The 20,063-nt window shown below is 38.1% G+C and overlaps 1 protein-coding gene across 1 annotated transcript in view; it reads left to right on the top strand.

The window, feature by feature from the left end:
- TMEM156 (transmembrane protein 156) overlaps window positions 1–20,063 on the top strand; it is a 50,730-nt gene that overhangs the window by 9,781 nt on the left and 20,886 nt on the right. Inside the window, exons 2-3 of the mRNA XM_047719114.1 lie at window positions 14,865–15,131; window positions 17,017–17,277. Coding sequence (XP_047575070.1) covers window positions 14,865–15,131; window positions 17,017–17,277 — 528 coding nt within the window. The remainder of the gene's footprint in view (window positions 1–14,864; window positions 15,132–17,016; window positions 17,278–20,063) is intronic.

Here is a 20,063-nt window from a genome sequence, read left to right as displayed (position 1 = left end):
TGTATATCCTGCAACTTTATTTTATTTCAACTCAATTTTATTGAGCTGATATTTTATTTCAACTCAATTTGCTGAACTGTTCCAGCAGTTTTTTGGTCTTTCAGGTTTTTTGTACATAGTATTGTGTCCTCTGCAAATAGTGGAAATTTTATTTTTTCTTTACTAATGTGAGTGCCTTTTATTTCTTTTTGTTGTCTGATTGCTGAGGCTAGGACTGTCAGCAGTATGTTGAATAAAACTGGTGAGAGTGGACATCTTTCTCAGGTTCCTGAAAGCCTCTCAGGTTTTCTCCATAAAGGATGATGTTAGCTGTGGGTTCTTTTGTATATGCCTTTATTATATTGAGGTATGTTCCCTCCAAACCTACTTTGTGGAGGGTTTTTATCATGAATAGGTATTGTACTTTGTCAGATGCTTTTTCTGCATCTATTGAAATGATTGTATGGTTCTTATCCTTTCTCTTATTATTGACATATATCACATTGATTAATTTGAGAATATTGAACCACCCTCGCAACCCAGGAATAATCCCACTTGATCGTGGTGATTTTTAAAAATGTACTATTGAATGTAGTTTGTTAGTGCTTTATTGAGAATTTTTGCATCCACATTCATCAGGGATATTGGCTTATAGTGGTCTTTTTTAGAGGAGTCTTTAGAGGAGTCTTAATCTGGTTAGGGTATCAGGGTAATGCTGGCCTTGTAGAATGAATTTAGAAGCTTTCCTTCCTTTTCTATTTTCTGGAATAGTTGGAGAAGAATGGGTATTAACTTTTCCTTAAATGTTTGGTAGAATTCACCTGTGAAGCCAGCTGGCCCTGGACTTTTATTTGTTGGAATTTTTTGATTACTGATTCAACTTCTTTACTCGTTATCAATCAGTTCAAGTTTTTCTATTTCCTCCTGTTTCAGTTTTGGTAATTTATGTGTTTCCTGGAATTTATTAATTCCTTCTAGGTTGTCCGATTTGTTGGCATATAGTTTTTCATAATATTCGCTTATAATTATTTGTATTTCTGTGGTGTTGGTTGGTATTTCTCCTCTCTCATTTGTGATTTTATTTTTAAAAGGCTTTATTTATTTATTTGACAGAGAGACACAGCAAGAGAAGGAACACAAGCAGGGGGATTGGGAGAGGGAGAAGCAGGCTCCCTGCTGAGCAAGGAGCCTGGTGCAGGGCTCAATCCCAGGACCCGGGAATCATGACCTGAGCCAAAGGCAGACGCTTAACAACTGAACCACCCAGGCACCCATCACCTGTGACATTTTATTTGGGTCCTTTCTCCTTTCTTTTTGATAAGTCTGGCTTGGATAAGAACAGAACAACAATCTGTTCCATTGTTTTTTTAGTTTCTAGATCATTTATCTCTGTCCTAATCTTTACTATTTCCCTCCACCTGGCCTTAGGCTTCGTTTGTTGTTCTTTTTCTAGCTTCTTTAGGTGTAAGGTTAAGTTGTTTATTCGAGATTTTTCTTGATTCCTGAAGTAGGCCCGTATTGCTATATACTTCCCTCTTAGGACTGCTTGTGCTGAATCCCAAAGGTTTTGGACCATTAATTTTCATTTTTACTTGTTTTTGTGTCTTTTGAAAATTTATTCTTTGTTTTCTTTTTTTAATTTAAATTTTGGTTAATTAACACAGGGCAATATTAGTTGCTGGAGTAGAATTCAGGGATTCATCACTTACATACAACACCCAGTGCTCATTAATAGATTTCTTCTTTGATTTCCTGGTTGACCCATTCATTGTTTAGTAGCATTTTGCTTAACCTCCATGTATTCGTGGTCTTTCCAAGTTTTTTCTTTTGGTTGACTTCTAGTTTCATAGCATTGTGATCAGAAAAGAGGCCTGGTATGATTTCAATCCTTTTATATTTGTTGATGTCTGTTTTGTGACCCACTATGTGATCTATTCCGGAGAATGTTCCATGTGCACTTGAAAAGAATGTACGCTCTTGTTTTGGGGATGGAATGCTCTGAATATATCTGTTCAATCCATCTGGCCCAGTGTGTCATTTAAAGCCATTGTTTCTTTGTCCATTTTCCGTTTAGATGATCTGTCCATTGATGTAAGTGGGACGTTAAAATTCACTACCATTACTGTATTATTACTGATTGTTCCTTTAAGTTTGTTATTAACTGTTTTATATATTTAGATACTCCCATGTTGAATGCATATTCACTATTGTTAGATCTTTTTGTTGGATAGTCCCCTTCATTACAATATAGTGCTCTTCTTTACTCTTGTTACAAGCCTTTGTTTTAAAGTCTAGTTTGTCTAATATAAGTATTGCTACTCCAGCTTTCTTTTGACATCCATTTGCATAAGAAATGTTTCTCCATCTCCCTTACTTGCCATCTGCAGGTGTCTTTCGGTCTAAAATGAGTCTCTTGTAGGCACCATATAGATGGGTCTTGGTTTTTTTTTTAGTCCATTCTGACACCGTCTGTCTTTTGACTGGAGTGTTTGACGTCTATTTGCATGACAAATGTTTCTCCATCCCCCTCACTTTCAATCTGTAGGTGTCCTAAGGTCTAAAATAAGTCTCGTGGGTGGTTCAGTTGTTAAGCATCTGACCTCAGCTCAGGTCACGGTCCCAGGTCCTGAGATCGAGCCCTGTATAGGGCTCCCTGTTCAGTGGGGAGTCTGCTTTTCCTTCTCTCTCTCCCTTTCTTAAATAAATAAATAAAATAAATAAATAAAATGAATCTCTTATGGGCAGCATATAGATGGGTCTTTTGTTTGTTTATTCATTCTGACAGCCTGTCTTTTGACTGGAGCATTTAGTCCATTTACATTCAAAGTAATTATTGATAGATATGTATTTATTGCCATTTTATTACTTGTTTTGTTGTTGATACTGGAGATTTTCTCTGATCCTTTCTTGTCACTTTTCATCTCTCCTTTGCACTCCAAGAGTCCTCTTCAATGTCTCTTTCAGGGCTGGTTTAGTGGGTACAAACTCCCTTAGCTTTTTCTATCTGGGAACCTATCTCTCCTTTTTATTTTGAACGATAGCTTTGCTGGCTAGAGTGTTCTTGGCTGCAGGTTTTTTCTATTCAGCACTTTGAGCACTTTGCCACTCCCTTCTGGCTTGCCAGGTTTATGTTGAGAAATCTCCAGCTAGCCTTATGGATCTTCTCTTGTAAATTAAGGACTCCTTCTGTCTTGCTGCTTTTTTTTTTTTTAAAGATTTTATTTATTTATTTGACAGAGAGAGATCACAAGTAGGCAGAGACGCAGGCAGAGAGAGAGGGGAAAGCAGACTCCCTGCTGAGCAGAGAGCCCGATGTGGGGCTCAATCCCAGGACCCTGAGATAATGACTTGAGCAGAAGGCAGAAGCTTAACCCACTGAGCCACCCAGGTGCCCTGTCTTGCTGCTTTTAAGATTGTTTCTTTATTACTATATTTTGCAAATTTAATTATAATGTCTTGGTGTTGGCCTGCTTTTGTTAGTTTTTAAAATTTTATTTATTTATTTGAGAGAGAGAGAGAGAGAGAGTGCATGCATGATTCGGGGTGGGGAGGGGGCCAGCAAAAGAGGAAAAAGCAGACTCATGGGGCTCGATTCCAGGGCCCTGAGATTATGGCCTGAGTCAAAGACAATGATTAGTCAACTGAGCCCCCTAGGTGCCGCTCTTTTGTTGATTCCTTTTTTTTTTTTTTTTTAATTTTTGTTGATTCTGATGGGAGTTCTCTGTGCCCTTAGATCTGGATGTCTGTTTCCTTCCCTAAATTAGGGAAGTTTTCAGCTATTATTTCCTCCAATAAATTTTCTGCCCCTCTTCTCTCTCTTTTTCTCTTGCAACTCCTATAATATGAATGTTATTATGTTTGATGGAGTCATTGAGTTCTCTAAGTCTATTCTCTGTTGCATAAGTTGTCTTTTTCTCTTTTGTTCAACTTCATTATTTTCCATAATTTTGTTTTCTAGGTCACTAATTCATTCCTCTGCTTCCTCCAGCCTGCTGCTCATTGCATCAAGCCTGTTTCCAATCTTGTTTATTGCATTCTTCATCTCTGATTGATCCTTTCTTAATTCTTTCAGCTCTGTGGTAAGTGTCTCACTGATGTCTTCTATTTATTTTTAAAGATTTTATTTACTTATTTGACAGAGAGAAATCACAAGTAGGCAGAGTGGCAGGCAGAGAGAGAGGGGGAAGCAGGCTCCCTGCTGAGCAGAGAGCACAATGTGGGGTTCAATCCCAGGACCCTGAGATCATGACCTGTGGTGAGGGCAAAGGCTTAACCCTCTGAGCCACCCAGGTGCCCCTTCTATTTTTTTCCTCAAGCCCAATGAGTATTCTTATGATTGTTGCTTTAGATTGTCCATCAGCCATGTTACTCATATCTGTTTCACTTAGTTCTCTTGCTATGGCCTTATCTTTTCTTTCATTTGGGATAAATTCCTCCATCTAGGCATTTTATTCAAGTCTCTGCCTTCTTCTGTGTTTTAAAAGACGATATATTTCCTGTTCCTGGAGATAATGGCTATATGAATAAGAGGTTATGTAGTGTCCAGGGCCTGGTCCTTCAGGGAGTGTCTCTGATGTGCACTGCATACACCCTGCTGTTGTGTTTTGGTTGCTCTATTCTTCAGGCTAGTCATCTTTAGAGGCTCTCTTTACCTACTATGGGCAGTGTTTTGTCCTTGGCCTGAATGTGGTGAATTTTAACCAGTGCTCTGATCTGCTTGTGAAATGAGACCTGATATCACTTCCACCGGAACTGACCCTGCAGAATTCACAGGTCAGGAGATGTGGTGTGAGTAGGAGTTTGTGCTGGTCTTCCTGAGGAGCTCACTGAGCTGGGACTGCGGCAAGCTTGACTGAGAAGGGCAGTCTGGCCAGAGAGCAGGTGTGTGGGACTTGGTGTAAGCAAGTTAGGTAGCTAGTGTCGGTAATGTGTTGCCTCTTGCTGGTGGCTCTGTGTCTATGCTGAGGGGCTGGGAAGGGAAATGGCACCAGCCAGCTCCTTTGTTCCCTGAGAGGAGTCTTCATGAAGATTGCCTCTCAGGGACATGCTCTGAGAAGAGCAAATAATCTCCCCACTCTGTGCCCCAGGCACTCTTCAGACTGCTGTTTCCATGCCATTTGCTCCCTCCCTGCCACTCCAAGAATGTTTGCCTGGCTTCCTTCCAGGAGCAGGGCAATTTCCTCCAGAGTCTAGCTCAGTCAAGCCTCCTGGCATTTCAAACTCTAGGCTTTAAGCCCTCCTGGTTGCAAGAACTCATGAAATTAGCCCCTCTCATTTTCCAAGCCCATCACTTTAGCAAATCATTCTCCTTGAACATTCCCCTGTGTGCTCCTCTCTCTCTTGCTCTTCTCTATGACCACAGCTTCCTCCCCTCCACAGCATCCATGATCCATTTCTCCCCTAAGCCATGTCTCTGCTTCTTCTCTCCCTTTAGTCGTGGAGTTTGTTCTGTCAGTCTTCAGGTTGATTTCTGGGGTCATAGGATGATCTGATACTTATCTAGTTGTGTTCATGGGATGAGATGAGCCTAGAGTCCCCCTACTCTGCTCTCATTTTCCCTCTCTTCCATTTGACATTTTTAGATTTCCCATAAAATTATATCATATAGTAATTATCTTTCTCTAACTTATCTTGCTTAGTCTAATGTGTTCAAGTGCATCGATGTTGTTACAAATAGCAGGATATTCTAGGATATTCTGTTTCTCATAAGTGAGTAATATTTCATTGTGTATATGTAACACATCTTCTTTATTCATTCACCCATTGATGAGCACTTGGGTTGTTTCCATACCTCGGCTATTGTGTATAATACTGTGACAAACATGGGAGTGCATGGTATCTCTGTGAGTTCCTGTTTTCATTTCCTTTGGGTATCTTCCATAAAGTGGAATTGCTGAATGATATAGTCTATTTTTAATTTTTTGAGGATCCTCCACATTGTTTTCCACAGTGGATGGACAACTTTACATGCCAACAGTATATAAAGGTTTCCTTTTTTTTTTTTTTAAACCATACCAAGAAATCTAATTTAAAGTGGTTTTGAGATAATGTGCTATTAGACACCAAGCAGAGGTAAACACCAATCCTCTCTGGGGGAAAATGTCTTCAAACCAGAACTCAAATAATTTCCTGAACAAAATTCTAAAGAACATGAGCTACTACCAGAAATCATAAAACACAAAGACTTAACAGATGAGAATCAATAGAGACAAAAAAGCAGAATCAGATCTTTAAAGAATTCAGATAGGGATTATGAGATATAAAATATAAAGTAAGTATTTAGTTTGTTTCAACAAAAATGGTATCAAAACATATGAGTAAGAAATAAGACTATTAAAAATAATCAGGCAGGTTTATGGATCATTATATTGTGCACTGGAAACCAATATAACACCGTGTTTAACTATACTAGAATTTAAAATTAAATTAACCTAAATTTAAAAAATATAATCAGGCAGGGATGCCTGGGTGGCTTATTTGGTTAAGTGTCTGTCTTCAACTCAGATCATGTTCCCAGGGTCCTGGGGTTGAGCCCCACACTGGGCCTCCTGCACAGCTGGGAGCCTGCTTCTCCCTTTCCCTCTGCTTGCCACGTCCCACCCCCAACTCGTGCTCTCTCACTCTCTCTGTCAAATACATAAATAAAATCTTTAAAAAAATAGTAATCAGGTAAATTTGAAAAAGAATCAACTCAAAATTCTAATTATGAAAATATAATAACATAAAGTAGAAACACAAGGAATGGAATAAACAGATCAGACACAATTGAAAGTGAGTTAATGAATGGGAATATAGATCTGAATAAATTAATGAGAACACAGCACAGAAAGTCAGAGAAGGAGAAAATATGAAACAGAGGTTAAGAGACATAGAGAACAAAGGGAGAATAGACAACTCTGAAAAAAAATTAACTGCTTTCTCCAGTTGAGCCTTAAATAATACTTTAAGACAACCCCTCCAGTTGTCTATTCATTGGGGTACTGGAGGTCCTGGCAGTGGAGTAAGAAAAATAAAAGAAATGGGACGCCTGGGTGGCTCAGTCAATTAGGTGTCTGACTCTTGGTTTTGGCTTAGGGCTTGATCTCAGGGTTGTGAGATCAAAGCCCACTTCAGGCTCTGTGCTCAGTGGGAAGTCTGCTTGAGATTCTTTCCCCTCCCACTCCCTCTCCCCCATTCCTCCCTCTGCTTTCACACATGTGTGCTCTTTCTCTCTCTCAAACAAATAAAATCTTGAGACAAGTACAAGAAATAAAGGTATAAGGATTGGAAGTCAAGAAATAAAGTTGTTATTATTTATACTTGCTTTGGATATCTACATGGAAAGCCCAAAATGTTTATAAGAAATAAGTTAAAAAGGACATTTATAGAGTGGTAAAAAAAATAAAACTGATATTCAAAAGTTATTTGTATTTCCATATACCACTAAAAAGCTGAAAACATATTCCTTAAAAGATACTGTTGGTACTAGCAACAAAAGTAAGGTACCTAAGAGGAAATCTAACAGAAGCTATATGAGACTATCATGGAGAGAATTTGAAAATTTCATTGAAAGATATCAAAGAAACTCCATATAAATAGGGGGAAAAAAAGGAAGAAAAAAGTGATAGGAGAAATTCAGTATTTTATCTTTCTTCTCCAGGGAATTTCAAGATTCGAGTCACAATCACAGCTAGGTTCTTCACTGAACTTAAACAAGCTGATTCTAAAATTTGCTGGAAAGAGTAAAGGGCCAAGACAAAATTAGCAAGACAGGAAACAACATGCGTTGGAGAGGATATGGATAAAGGGGAACCCTCTTACAGTGTTGGGGGGAATGCAAGTTGGTGCAGCCAATTTGGAGAACAGTGTGGAGATTCCTTAAGAAGTTAAAAATAGGGGCACCTGGGTGGCTCAGTGGGTTAAAGCCTCTGTCTTCGGCTCAGGACATGATCCTAGGGTCCTGGGATCGAGCCCCACATAGGGCTCTCTGCTCAGCAGGGAGCCTGCTTCCTCCTTTCTCTCTCTCTGCCTACTTGTGATCTCTGTCTGTCAAATAAATAAAATCTTAAAAAAAAAAAGAAATTAAAAATAGAGCTTCCCTATGACCCTGCAATTGCACTACTGGTATTTACCTCAAAGATACAGATGTAGTGAAAACAAGGGCCATCTGTACCCCAATGTTCATAGCCACAATGGCCACAGTCACCATACTGTGGAAAGAACCAAGATGCCCTTCAACGGACGAATGGATAAGGAAGATGTGGTCCATATACACAATGGAGTATTATGCCTCCATCAGAAAGGAGGAATACCCAACTTTTGTATCAACATGGACGGAACTGGAAGAGATTATGCTGAGTGAAGTAAGTCAAGCAGAGAGAGTCAATTATCATATGGTTTCACTTATTTCTGGAGCATAAGAAATAACACGGAGGACATGGGGAGATGGAGAGGAGAAGGGAGTTGAGGGAAATTGGAGGGGAAGATGAACCATGAGAGGCTATGGACTCTGACAAACAATCTGAGGATTTTGAAGGGGCGGGGGGTGGGAGGTTGGGGGAGCCTGGTGGTGGGTATTATGGAGGGCACATGTCGCATGGAGCACTGGGTGTGGTGCATAAACAATGAATACTATTACACTGAAAAGAAATTAAATTAAAAAAAAAAAAAAGAAAAGAAAAAGAGTAAAGGCCGAAGAATAGCTAAGACACTCCTAAAGGAGATTAACAAGGGGAGAGGATTTTCCTATCAGATATAAAAGCCTTTACAAAGCAAAAGTAATTAAGTCAGTATAATATCTTTGCCAAGATAGAAGAATGGACTGATGGAACAAAACTGAGATCCCAGATACACACTCATATATTTATGGGTATTTGATATATGGTAGCGGCATCTTTCTAAGTAGTGAGGAAAAGAGAGACTACCCAATAAATTCTAGTGCAATTGATTATCACGTGTGGAAAAATTAATGTGGCTTAACTATACTCAGGTAATCGGGTACCACACTGTACCCAGTTCCAGATAGAAAGAACATACATGGATGTCTGGGTGGCTCAGTCAGTTAAGGATCTCTCGATTTTGGCTTAGGTCATGATCTCAGGGTCATGAGATGGAGCCCATGTTGAGCTCTGGGCTGGGTGTGAAGCCTGCTTAAGATTCTTTCTACCTCTCACTCTACCCCTCTCCACTCACATTCTCTCTCCCTCTCAAAAAAGAAGAAGAAGAAGAAGAAGAAGAAGAAGAAGAAGAAGAAGAAGAAGAAGAAGAAGAAGAAGAAGAAGGAGGAGGAGGAGGAGGAGGAGGAGGAGGAGGAGGAGGAAAGAATGGAAGAAAGAAAAAAAAAGAACATAAATGTAAAGGGCAAAACTTTAAAACTTCTAAAAGATCTTTTTAACTTTAAGGGAGACAGATTCCTTAAATAAGTCACAAAACACAAATTGTAAAGAAATGATTGATAGCTTTGCTGCATTCAAATTAAGAGCTTCTTTTAAGAGATCATAAAGAAAATGAATTGATAAAGTATAATCTATGAGAAGATATCTTGATAAAATAATAAAAGAATTTCTTGGGGCACCTAGGTGGCTCAGTTGATTAAGTGCCTGACTCTTGGTTTCAGCTCAGGTCATGATCTCATGGCTGTGAAATCAAGCCCTGTGTCAGCCTCTGTGCTCAGCCCTGGAGTCTGGTTGAGATTCTCTCCTTTTCCATTCACCTCCCCCTCTGCCCATCCCCCCCTCTTACATACACGCACGTGCTCTCTCTCTCTCTCTCTCTCTAATAAATTATTAAAATGTTTTTTAAAAATTAAGAAAATAAGGAACTTCTTAAAATTTTATTTTATTTTATTTTTTTAAAGATTTTATTCATTTATTTGATAGAGAGAGATCACAAGCAGGCAGAGAGGCCGACAGAGAGAGAGAGGAGGAAGCAGGCTCCCCACTGAGCAGAGAGCCCAATGTGGGGCTCGATCCCAAAACCCTGGGACCATGACCTGAGCCGAAGGCAGAGGCTTTAACCACTGAGCCACTCAGGTGCCCCAACTTCTTAAAATTTGAAACAGAAAACTTAAAGAACTCCTAAACAGTAATAAGAAAAAGACGAACAGGGCTCCTTGGTGGCTCAGTTGGTTAAACGTCTGCCCTTGGTTTGGGTCATGATCTCGGGGCTCTGGGATCGAGCCCTGCATCTGGCTCTCTGCTCAGTGGGGAGTCTGCTTCTTCCTCTCTCACTTTCAAAAAAATACAGTCTTAAAAAAAGACAACCTAACAGAAAAAATGGAAAAGTAGAAAAAAAAGAAGAAAATACACCTTTAAACCATGATAAGATGCTGTTTAATGCTCACTGAACTGGCAAAACTCGAAAAGCCTTGGCCAAGATGTATGTCAGTGGGAACTTTCATACATCACACATTAGAGTATTAATTGGTACAGTCACTTCATATAATGATTTGACATTTTTCTAGAAAAATCAAAGATGCACATTCTGAATACCCAGCAATCTTACTCAGTGTGTATACCAGAGAAACTTCTGTATTTTTGTGCCAGCAGATGCATTCATTAATATTCATATTAGCATTATTCAAAAATGAAATTTATTGAGATAAAATTTACATATAATAAAATACTCTCATTTTAAGTGTTTAGTTCAAGGTTTGACAAATGTTTACACCAATGTAATTAGCACCAAAATCAAGATATACAATCTTCCAACACCCCTCCCCACAAAGGTCCCTCTTTCTCCTCTGCGGAAGAACACTTCTCCCACTGTCAATATATCCTAGGATTTCATATAGATGGAATAATAAACTATGTAATCACTTATATCTGGTTTCCTTCCCTTTCATAACTCACTTGAGATTCAGTTTGTACATGTTGTTGTTTGGATCAGTATTTTCTTGTGTTTTCTTCCTGAGTAGCATGCTATTATATAGATATGTCAGGAATTGCTTTAATTAAAAAAAATTATTTATTTGAGAGAGAGAGAGAGAGAACACATGCAAGAGAGCATGAACAGGGTGAGGGCCAGAGGGAGAGGGAGAAGCAGGCTCCCCACTGAGCAGGGAGCCCAAGGCAGGGCTTGATCTTCAGACCTCAGGATCATGACCTTAGCTGAAGACAGATGCTTAACCTACTGAGCCACCCAGGCTCCCCAGGAATTGCTTTAATATCCACTAGTTGTTGGGCTTTTGGATTGTTTCCAGTTCTTGGCTATTACAAATAAAAAAGCTGCTGTAAAAATTCATGTACAGGTATTTTGATTTTTCTTCTTAAGTTCTTAGTAGAATTATTGGGTCATATACTAAGCATATAGTTAACATATGAGAGGTGTAAATCTGTTTTCCCAAAGTGGTTGCTCTGTTTTTTGTTCCCACCAACCATGGATGAGGGCTATAGTTCATAGCAGCATTATTCATGTTGCAAAATAGCAAAAATAGAAACAACCCAAATGTTTACTGTCAGAATGAATAAATTGTATTATAGTCATTCAAAAGAATATCAGAGACAATAAAATTAACCATAGCTATATGTAGCAACATGACTAAAACATATTAAAAAAGGCAAGTTACAGATGAATACATAAAGTATATTCTCTATATACATGTACATATATACACACATGTCTAAAATGTGCTAAATGAAACAATGTTATTTAGGAAAATACACATTTTGCCAAGACTCTAAGATAAAACAAAGGAGTAATAAACCCAAAATTCATGCCAGTGGTTAATCTCTGGGAAAGGATTATGTAGGAATAGGGAGGGATAGGGTGTTTCCAAAATATTAGTAATATTGATATTCTAAATCTGTATGATAGATATATGGTGTTTATTATTATTATTTTTTAAGAGTTTACTTATTTACTTGAGAGAGAGAGCAAGAGGAAGAAAGTGAGAGAGAGAGAGAGAGAGAGAGAGAGAGAGAAGCAGACTCCCCACTGTGACCCCAGCCAAAGGCAGGCCCTCAACCAACTGAGCCAACCAGCCATCCCTATCTTTATTATTCGTTAACTGGCACCAACATTTTACAAACACTTATTGATGATAAAGTTTTATAACAAAAATTAAAAAAGAAAATAAAGATAGTTGTTTCTTTAGCCTTATTCTCTGGTTTTCTTAAAAAAAAAAAGATTGACTTGAGCATTTGTCCTGTACTGTAATATATTTTCCTGATTCTATTTAGTATTCTATATACTTATGCTGAGAGATTGCAGTCATAGTACTGGAATAATTCTGGAATGCATTTCTATCTATGGGAGTAAGAATTTAGATGTCTGACTCCTAGCAATAAAAATGGCAGTAATTAAACTCATATATCCTTGTTTATGGAGATGAGAATATAGCCCACCTGATAACAAAAATGATTGAATAGAATTCACTATTTCTTCAAATTATACGAGAGAAGGATATATCTTCTATTTATTTCCTTTCTGACTGAATTATTTAAAACCAAGGTTTAAAAACCATCATAAAATGACCTCGCAGTCAAATATAAAGGATATTTCTAATTCTAGAAAGCCTGGCTGGTCACTTATTGGATAAGAGGACTGTAATATATATAGCAAAAATTTTTCTCTCTTTCTATTTCCCTATCTTGGTTGTATCATAGGATTACAAGGTCAAGAAATAGAAAATTTTGTAAGAAGAAAAATGCCAGTGAGTAAAATAGAAACATGGCAGGAAGTGTTTTTGTATGTTTTGGTAGTATAAAAAAACCAAAGGTTATAGAGTTCCATCAGATGGTACATTTCTATCTCCTTCCTGGGACCTTCTTACTGAGCGTAGTTGTTTTAAAAATTAATTACAATTTGGTCCCAACTTTGCTTATAAATATATTAAGACATAAAATTATGGATTTGAATAAAATACCATTTTCTCCCCTGAAAAACCTTTATAGCAACTCAAATATGAAATGTGTTTATAGCTGGAAATCACAAGTGAATTATTGCAGAAACAACTTCAAATGTAGAGGTTGGTAATAAGCCTCTACTTTTCTTAAATAATAAAAATATAATCATCAGCAATGAGACACTTACGGAATTACTATTAAAATACAAATTCTGCAAATAAAAAATTCTTTAATATCAATCGCCTGTTTTTTCTTTTAAGATTGAACTAAGTTTGGGGCGCCTGGGTGGCTCAGTGGGTTAAAGCCTCTGCCTTCGCCTCAGGTCATGATCCCAGGGTCCTGGGATCGAGCCCCGCATCGGGCTCTCTGCTCGGCGGAGAGCCTGCTTCCTCCTATCTCTCTCTGCCTGCTTCTCTGCCTACTTGTGATCTCTGTCAAATAAATAAATAAAATCTTAAAAAAAAAAAAAGATTGAATTAAGTTCTATGAATAAGAGTAATCATTGTAAGAACTAAAGTGATTCTTTCATTGTGCTCCACATTATTTAGAAAAATTAAAAACAATTATTTGACCCTATATGATTACACAAGAAATGGTAAAGAAAGCCACATAAAGGTACAGTTGAGCATGTGAGTTATTTTCTCATACTAGCAAATGACTGTCAGACTAGGGATACCTGAAAGAGGTTACCTATTTCTTAAATGATCATTACTGCTAAACAGAGATTCTTGATTTTTTATACAGTGAGCTTTAATTACTCGTGTGAATTGAACCACAAATAATCCTACCCTAAATGAAATTTGAATTTTTAATTTTCATTTTGGAATACTGGTCTGAATGTTTTAAAGAAGATTTATTTACTTATTTGAGAGAGGGAGAGTGTGTGCGTGAGTGGTGGGAGGGGCAGAGGAAGAGACTCTTCAAGCAGACTCTGTGCTGAGTGTGGAGCCCAAAGTGGGGCTTGATCCCATGACCTGTGAGACTGTGACCTGAGCCAAAACCAAGAGTTAGTCGCTTAACTGACTAAGCCACTCAGATGTCCCTATAGGTTTGAATTTTAAATAATATACACTTGTACAAATTTCAGAAGTGTTCTCATATGTGCCATACCACTTGATGCTACTATGAAGTTAGCAGGATCTAGAGTTACTGCCTCTATTTTGCTGATGAGAAAATGAGACTTAATGGAGATTAAGTTAATTATCCAAGTGTCTTGCCTAAGGACAGGTACAGCACTGGAGTCCTTGTCTTTTATTTTGAAGGTGGTGTTCTTCCTTTTGTATCCTCATTTCCATGTATGATGTTTATCTTCAGACAAAAATAAAAATTATGATGTTACCCTGTTCAATTTAATCTTTGGAGGACCAGATAAGTTGAATAATGACTGCTCAAAGATATCCTGGGCTAAAGCCTGGAACTTGTACACGTTACCTTACAAGGAAAAAAGGTCTCTACAGGTGTGATTAACTTCAGGATCCTGAGATGGGGAAAGACTTCTGCATTACCCAGGTGGAACCTAAATCCACTTGCAGGTGTCCTGTCTAAGAGGCTTGTAAGAGAGAGGCAGAGGGAGATGACACAGACAGAAGAGTAGAAGTCAGAGACACAGAAGAGAAGGTAACGTTAACCAGAAAGAGATTGGCGTGAGGTAGCCACAAGCCAAGGAATGCCAACAGCCACCCAAAGTTGGAAGAGGGTCAAGGAACAGAGGCTTCCCTGGAGCCTTCAAAGGGTTGGTGGTCATGCAAACATGTAGGTTTCAGACCAGTAAAATTGGTGTTGAACTTCTGGCTTCTAGAGATTTCCCAGGAGATAATGGTTAAAATGTTAAGGGTTTCCAAGAATGTCTCTAGTTCTCTTCTATGAAAATTATCAGGGAATGTGTACAAATCTTTGAAAGAAATATTTAAATAAAGTAAATGTTAATTCATATAAAAACAGTCTTGTCACTGACAAGCTGAAATATACTGTATCCATCTAAGAAAAACTGGGAACTTACTGTGTATTTATTTGAATGACAAAACCTGAGAATTTCATAGTCAATTTCTTTTTCCTTTACAGGAAATGTATTGGAGCTCTCATGTCTGGAAGTATGCTTACAACCTAGTTTCAACTATTCACTCCGCTCTTTGAATTTTTCTTTTGTGACTTTTCTGAAACCAGTAAGAGAAACTCAGACTATTATGGGACTCTTTATAAATCATTCCAGCTTTCAAAACTTCACCAGGATTTGCCAAGGCTTCACAAGTGAATTTAAAATGTGCTCATGTTTGGCTTGTGAGTCCAAAAAAAGCATGGGTTTTATTTTTCAGGAGCAAACATCAAAAGGTAACTATAAAATGGCAATAAAGTTTATGAAGAATAAATTATCTTAGTCTGTTAAAAAAGGAATAATATATTCCCATTTAAAAGCCAATGGTATGACAACACTCAGCAAATGTGGCTTTTGATATGTGGCTTGTGATCTGTAGTGCTTTGGGTTATTACTTATTCTTGGTTTACTTTATCAAAAACTTTACTTTATCTACTTTTAAAATACATCACAATCGCCAAACTGTGGAAAGAGACAAGATGTCCTTCAACAGGTGAATGGATAAAGAAGATGTGGTCCATATATACAATGGAATATTACGCAGCCATCAGAAAGGATGAATACCCAACTTTTGTATCAGCATGGACAGGACTGGAGGAGATTATGCTGAGTGAAATAAGTCAAGCGGACGAGTCAATTATCATATGGTTTCACTTACTTGTGGAGCATAAGGAATAACATGGAGGACATTAGGAGAAGGAAAGGAAAAGTGAAGTGGGGTAAATCAGAGGGGGAGATGAACCATGAGAGATTGCGGACTCTGAGAAACAAACTCAGGGTTTTGGAGGGAGGAGGGTAAGGAGATGGGTGAGCCTGGTGATGGGTATTAAGGAGTGCACGTATTGCATGGAGCACTGGGTGTGGTGCATAAACAATGAATCTTGGAACATTGAAAAAATAAAATAAAAAAATAATTAAAAATAAAATACATCAAAATGCCACCATAATTTATGTACCTTTGATCACTAAAAGAGTATTTAGCAGGCTCTTTCCAAAGGTATTGAATTTTTAAAAATTAAAAAAGTAAAATCAAACTTGGATTTTCTAAGAAGTCATTGAATCCTTGACACATTTGTACCTTGTCTTGCCTAACATTTATCCACTGTGTATGAATTGTCTTTTTACATGTCTGTCTGCTCAATGTTGGAGACTTTTCTGTGTTCACTATATTTCAGGTCTTAGCCTAATGCCTGACATTAAGTGTTCAATAAATATTTTTAAATGAATAAACAAATGAAGGATTAACTACATATTATGTGTAATATCTAACTGAATCTTACATCTATTTTGAGATCAATAGATATCATTTAATTGAATCAAATCAACTTGCATCACTGAAAAATTAAATAACTCATTTGTAGTCAGAAAATATACCAGTGGCCTCAGGCCCAAGCATCAGATTTATTATTTATACCTACTCGCTGAGATTGCTTCCTGTATCATCCCATACTGGCATCTTTCCCCATTCTTTTAGAATGGGAATGAGATTTCTTGGTATTGATTTTGAAAGAGGTATAAAAGATCTATCTTTTTCTGGGTTCTTACTTAAGTAACACTACCTATTGCAGGGTCTGGGTCAAGTTCACCAGAAAGCAAGTTGGGTAAATACCTTTATGGTGACAGAGAAGTAGAACTAGGAAAACCTATTAAGGCTTGGTAACTCACAGATACTACTTCTCTGTCTCCTTGAAATGTAGGACAGTGCACTGATAAATTATGCCCATTATTATGCCTGTGAAACACACTACCTTGAAACTTAGTGGCTTAAAACAATGGCACCTTCCTCCTCCTTCTCCATCTTCTCTGGTTGGCCAGGGATTCAGAATGGGCATAATGGGGATTTTTTTGGCTTGGAGCATTATCATCTGTCCCACAAGTCATCCCGGAAATGTCTATATTTTCTTTGAGATGCTCCAATTTTATTTCAACCCTACAATCATCTGGTTTTCACAATCTTAAAAAAAAATGTAAGCACTTTAATCATTGTTTTTAGTGCAAGGAACTTCTTATTTCTACTTTTCTCTTGTAGAGGAAGGATGGTATTTAGTTTTGATGGGTGTGTGTTTTTTTTTTACTATGTATTACTATTTTGCAAATAACATTTTCTTAATCTCTTTCTAGTTCTTATCATGAAAGGATCAACGGAAGTGAAGGCAAATGATGTTCGTTCACCTTGTCGACATTTTAACTTCTCTGTAGCTCCTACAGTTGATCCCTTGGATGAGTATAACATGACTTGTAATCTAAAGACCCGCACGAGAAGGCCAGCAATCATTGAGGAAGATCCACTCAGGGAAAAGTCTATGAACCATACTTGTAGGACTATGGAATTCCTGAATAATTGTACTCACATTTCTCTGCACCTAGAAATGGATGTCAAAAGTAAGTATTTAAGGAAGGTAGAGGGAAAAGAGAATTGGATACAAAGTTAAATAAAGGCTAACATGTTAACTTCTTTGAAAGTTAAATAGTTGAATAATTTTGTTCATGCAAAAATATGACCTGAAAGAAGGCTAGTGCTTTTATCTGTTTATCTTTTCTTCCAAAATTTGCTTTTCCTGAGGTCTGGCTGTACTCAGAAGCAGAGAAGGCATCTGTGGGTTGTGATTTGAGGGGGCACTAGCAAGACCTCAGAATAACTTCGGACATGCCTATTTGCTGTGCTTGAAACATCACTACCACATCCGGGTATTAAAGGGTGAAATTTATTTTAAAATATAAATAGCCACGTACATTGCGAGGGGCTATTAAAATCATATTTTGAATTGACATATATCTTCTCCTAGAGTCGAGAACCAGGACTGAATGAAATGGGGTATTTGGTATAAAGCCATGGAGATAGGGTGCAGATGTGGCACTTTGGGTCTACCAGATAGCTCTGAGGGAAAGGTAGGTGTCCAAAAGATGAAAATCACACCTATCTAACTTCTAGAGCTTAATAGCTTTCTCAGCACCATCTTCTGAATTACCACAATTGATCCTTTCTACTAGGCCATGTGCCCCCACTTTACCCATAAAATCTATTTTGGAAGAGTATTTTATGATACACCCTACTGTATGCCAAGCAATGTGCTAGCATTAGGAACGCAAAAATAGATGAATGTAAAACAATGGAGCAAGTGTATCCAGTGAAACAGGTGCGATGGTAGAGTTAGTTGCTGGGCTTTGCGATCTTCCAGACATAGGGAAGCCTTTCCTCTTGCCTCAGAATGCCTTTTTTAAAAAGTTTTAATTTTTTTAGAGGCAATTATTTTAAAAATATTATATTTTCAAGCAAACACAACTATAGAATACGTATGCATTTTTACATTTACAAATAGAAGGCTTCAAAAGAATTTCTCTCATGAGTCAGCCTTCAGTGCCCCTTAATGGCCTCTGTAGTTAGGGATTATTTCAGGGTGTGTGTATGTGAATCAGGCATGGGAGAGGATCTGAGAAGATCTGAACAGAAAGGTCCATTCCCTCAGGCTCAGGAATGAGGTGGGAATGTAGGCTTTGGAAGGATGGCATAGAGAAGACAGTGATGAAGTCTGAAAGATAAAGTGGTCTGGATTATAAATATTAAAATCATATTTATTTCCACATATCCACCTAATTGCTTTTTATGTTTTCTAAAACATAAAGGAAAAAGAAGCATTTCCATAATTATGATTTTCAGAGAGTATTTTTGTGTTCATGAAAAAAAATCCATACATGCCAGTCAAAGTGAAATAGTAGTTATTAAGAACTTCCTTAGGTCCATAATTCAGAAAGATAACAGTGGTACACAAATACGTAGTCCTGTATTCTAGAAAATGTCTATCCATTTGCCATGTGTAGATTTAAAATTTGTTTATATTTTACTCTGCTGGGCAGAGACTAATTTGATCTCCTTTAAAAGCCCTCTCCGCCTGGGTGTGAAAATAAATTTAGTCCAATCTGGTAAATTTACTCTGAAACAATCATTTAAATTGTCTCTTCAGATTGTTCTTTCAGATTCCTGTCTGTTGTCCCTTCCTCCTCTCCAAGATGACTGCCAGGATGGGTGGGGAGGAGAGTGGGGCAGCATAGGATGTGGGGACACACCCTCATCTGCATTTGCCCTGGTGCTTGGGTGGGTGTTCTGGCTGGCCTGACCCCAGTTGTGCACATTCTGCAATTGCTATACTGAGTTGGTGAATGCATGGGGCTTTTTTTCATAGCTTGATCAGTGCCCAATGACACCTTGGTCATTGGGACCATCGTGGTTCTTGCTGGCGCTCTAAGTCTTCCATTCCAGTTAACTGACTGCATACTTCTAATTTGCTGAGCAAGGAAAAGAAGTTTGCAGCTGAATAGCATGAGATGATTTGCGGAAGGCTGAGTGCTGCCATCCCAGGCAAACTTAACCTTTTCTGCCTTCTGCCTCTTTTCTAAATAAACGTTGGATGGCTATATAATGTATGTCTGTGCATGGAGGTGGGTCCTGTGAAAGGGGGACTCAGATCATGAACCTCACAAGGGCAACCATTAAAGAGTATAAACAAGTTACATATTCTCCTGACTTTGAGAAAGTGTTGTGTTTTGTGTGCAAGGAAGAGGGTACACAGGGTGGCCAGAGAAGACAGTAGATAGTTATGTCTTGGACATGATGAGGTCACCTTCTGTTATGTCATTGATTCCTAGGTCTGCTGGCCACTGTATCTTTATGGGGCCAAAGGAGACAGTGCTAAAATATTGCTGGATGGGACCTCCCCTTCCATGTGCCCACTGTCATTTGAATTAACTAGTTTTTACCTAGGGTAACTAACTGGATATTGAATTAAGGTGTGCCCCTGATCTGATCCTTGTGGAACAGGGTTCTGATTATTCATGTGCCTTGGCCCCTTACATGCCTTACATGCCTCAGTCCAGCCCTTCCTCTTTGTCATTTTCTTTCCTCTTCATCTTCCTTACACTCACTATCTCTTTTGTCAATTTGAGGACATAATTTTTGACTGTGTGGCCCAGGGCCACAGTTATTAATTGCAAATGGCCCTGATTCTGGGACTTGGCTTGTTGAAGTCTTGGCTTAGGGATAGCAACCATGAGGAAACTAACACCAGCATAACCTGGAAGTGAAATCAATCCTAGAATCTTGGAATCAAAGTGATCCCTGGAAGCTCCCTGGTCAAATTTCCTCATTTAATATACTCACTTAACATATCAGG

This window comes from Lutra lutra, chromosome 2 (genome assembly GCF_902655055.1).
Source record: "Lutra lutra chromosome 2, mLutLut1.2, whole genome shotgun sequence".
NCBI lineage: Eukaryota > Metazoa > Chordata > Mammalia > Carnivora > Mustelidae > Lutra > Lutra lutra.
The sequence above is the reverse complement of the archived record's forward strand: the minus strand, read 5'-3'. Positions and strand labels throughout refer to the sequence as shown.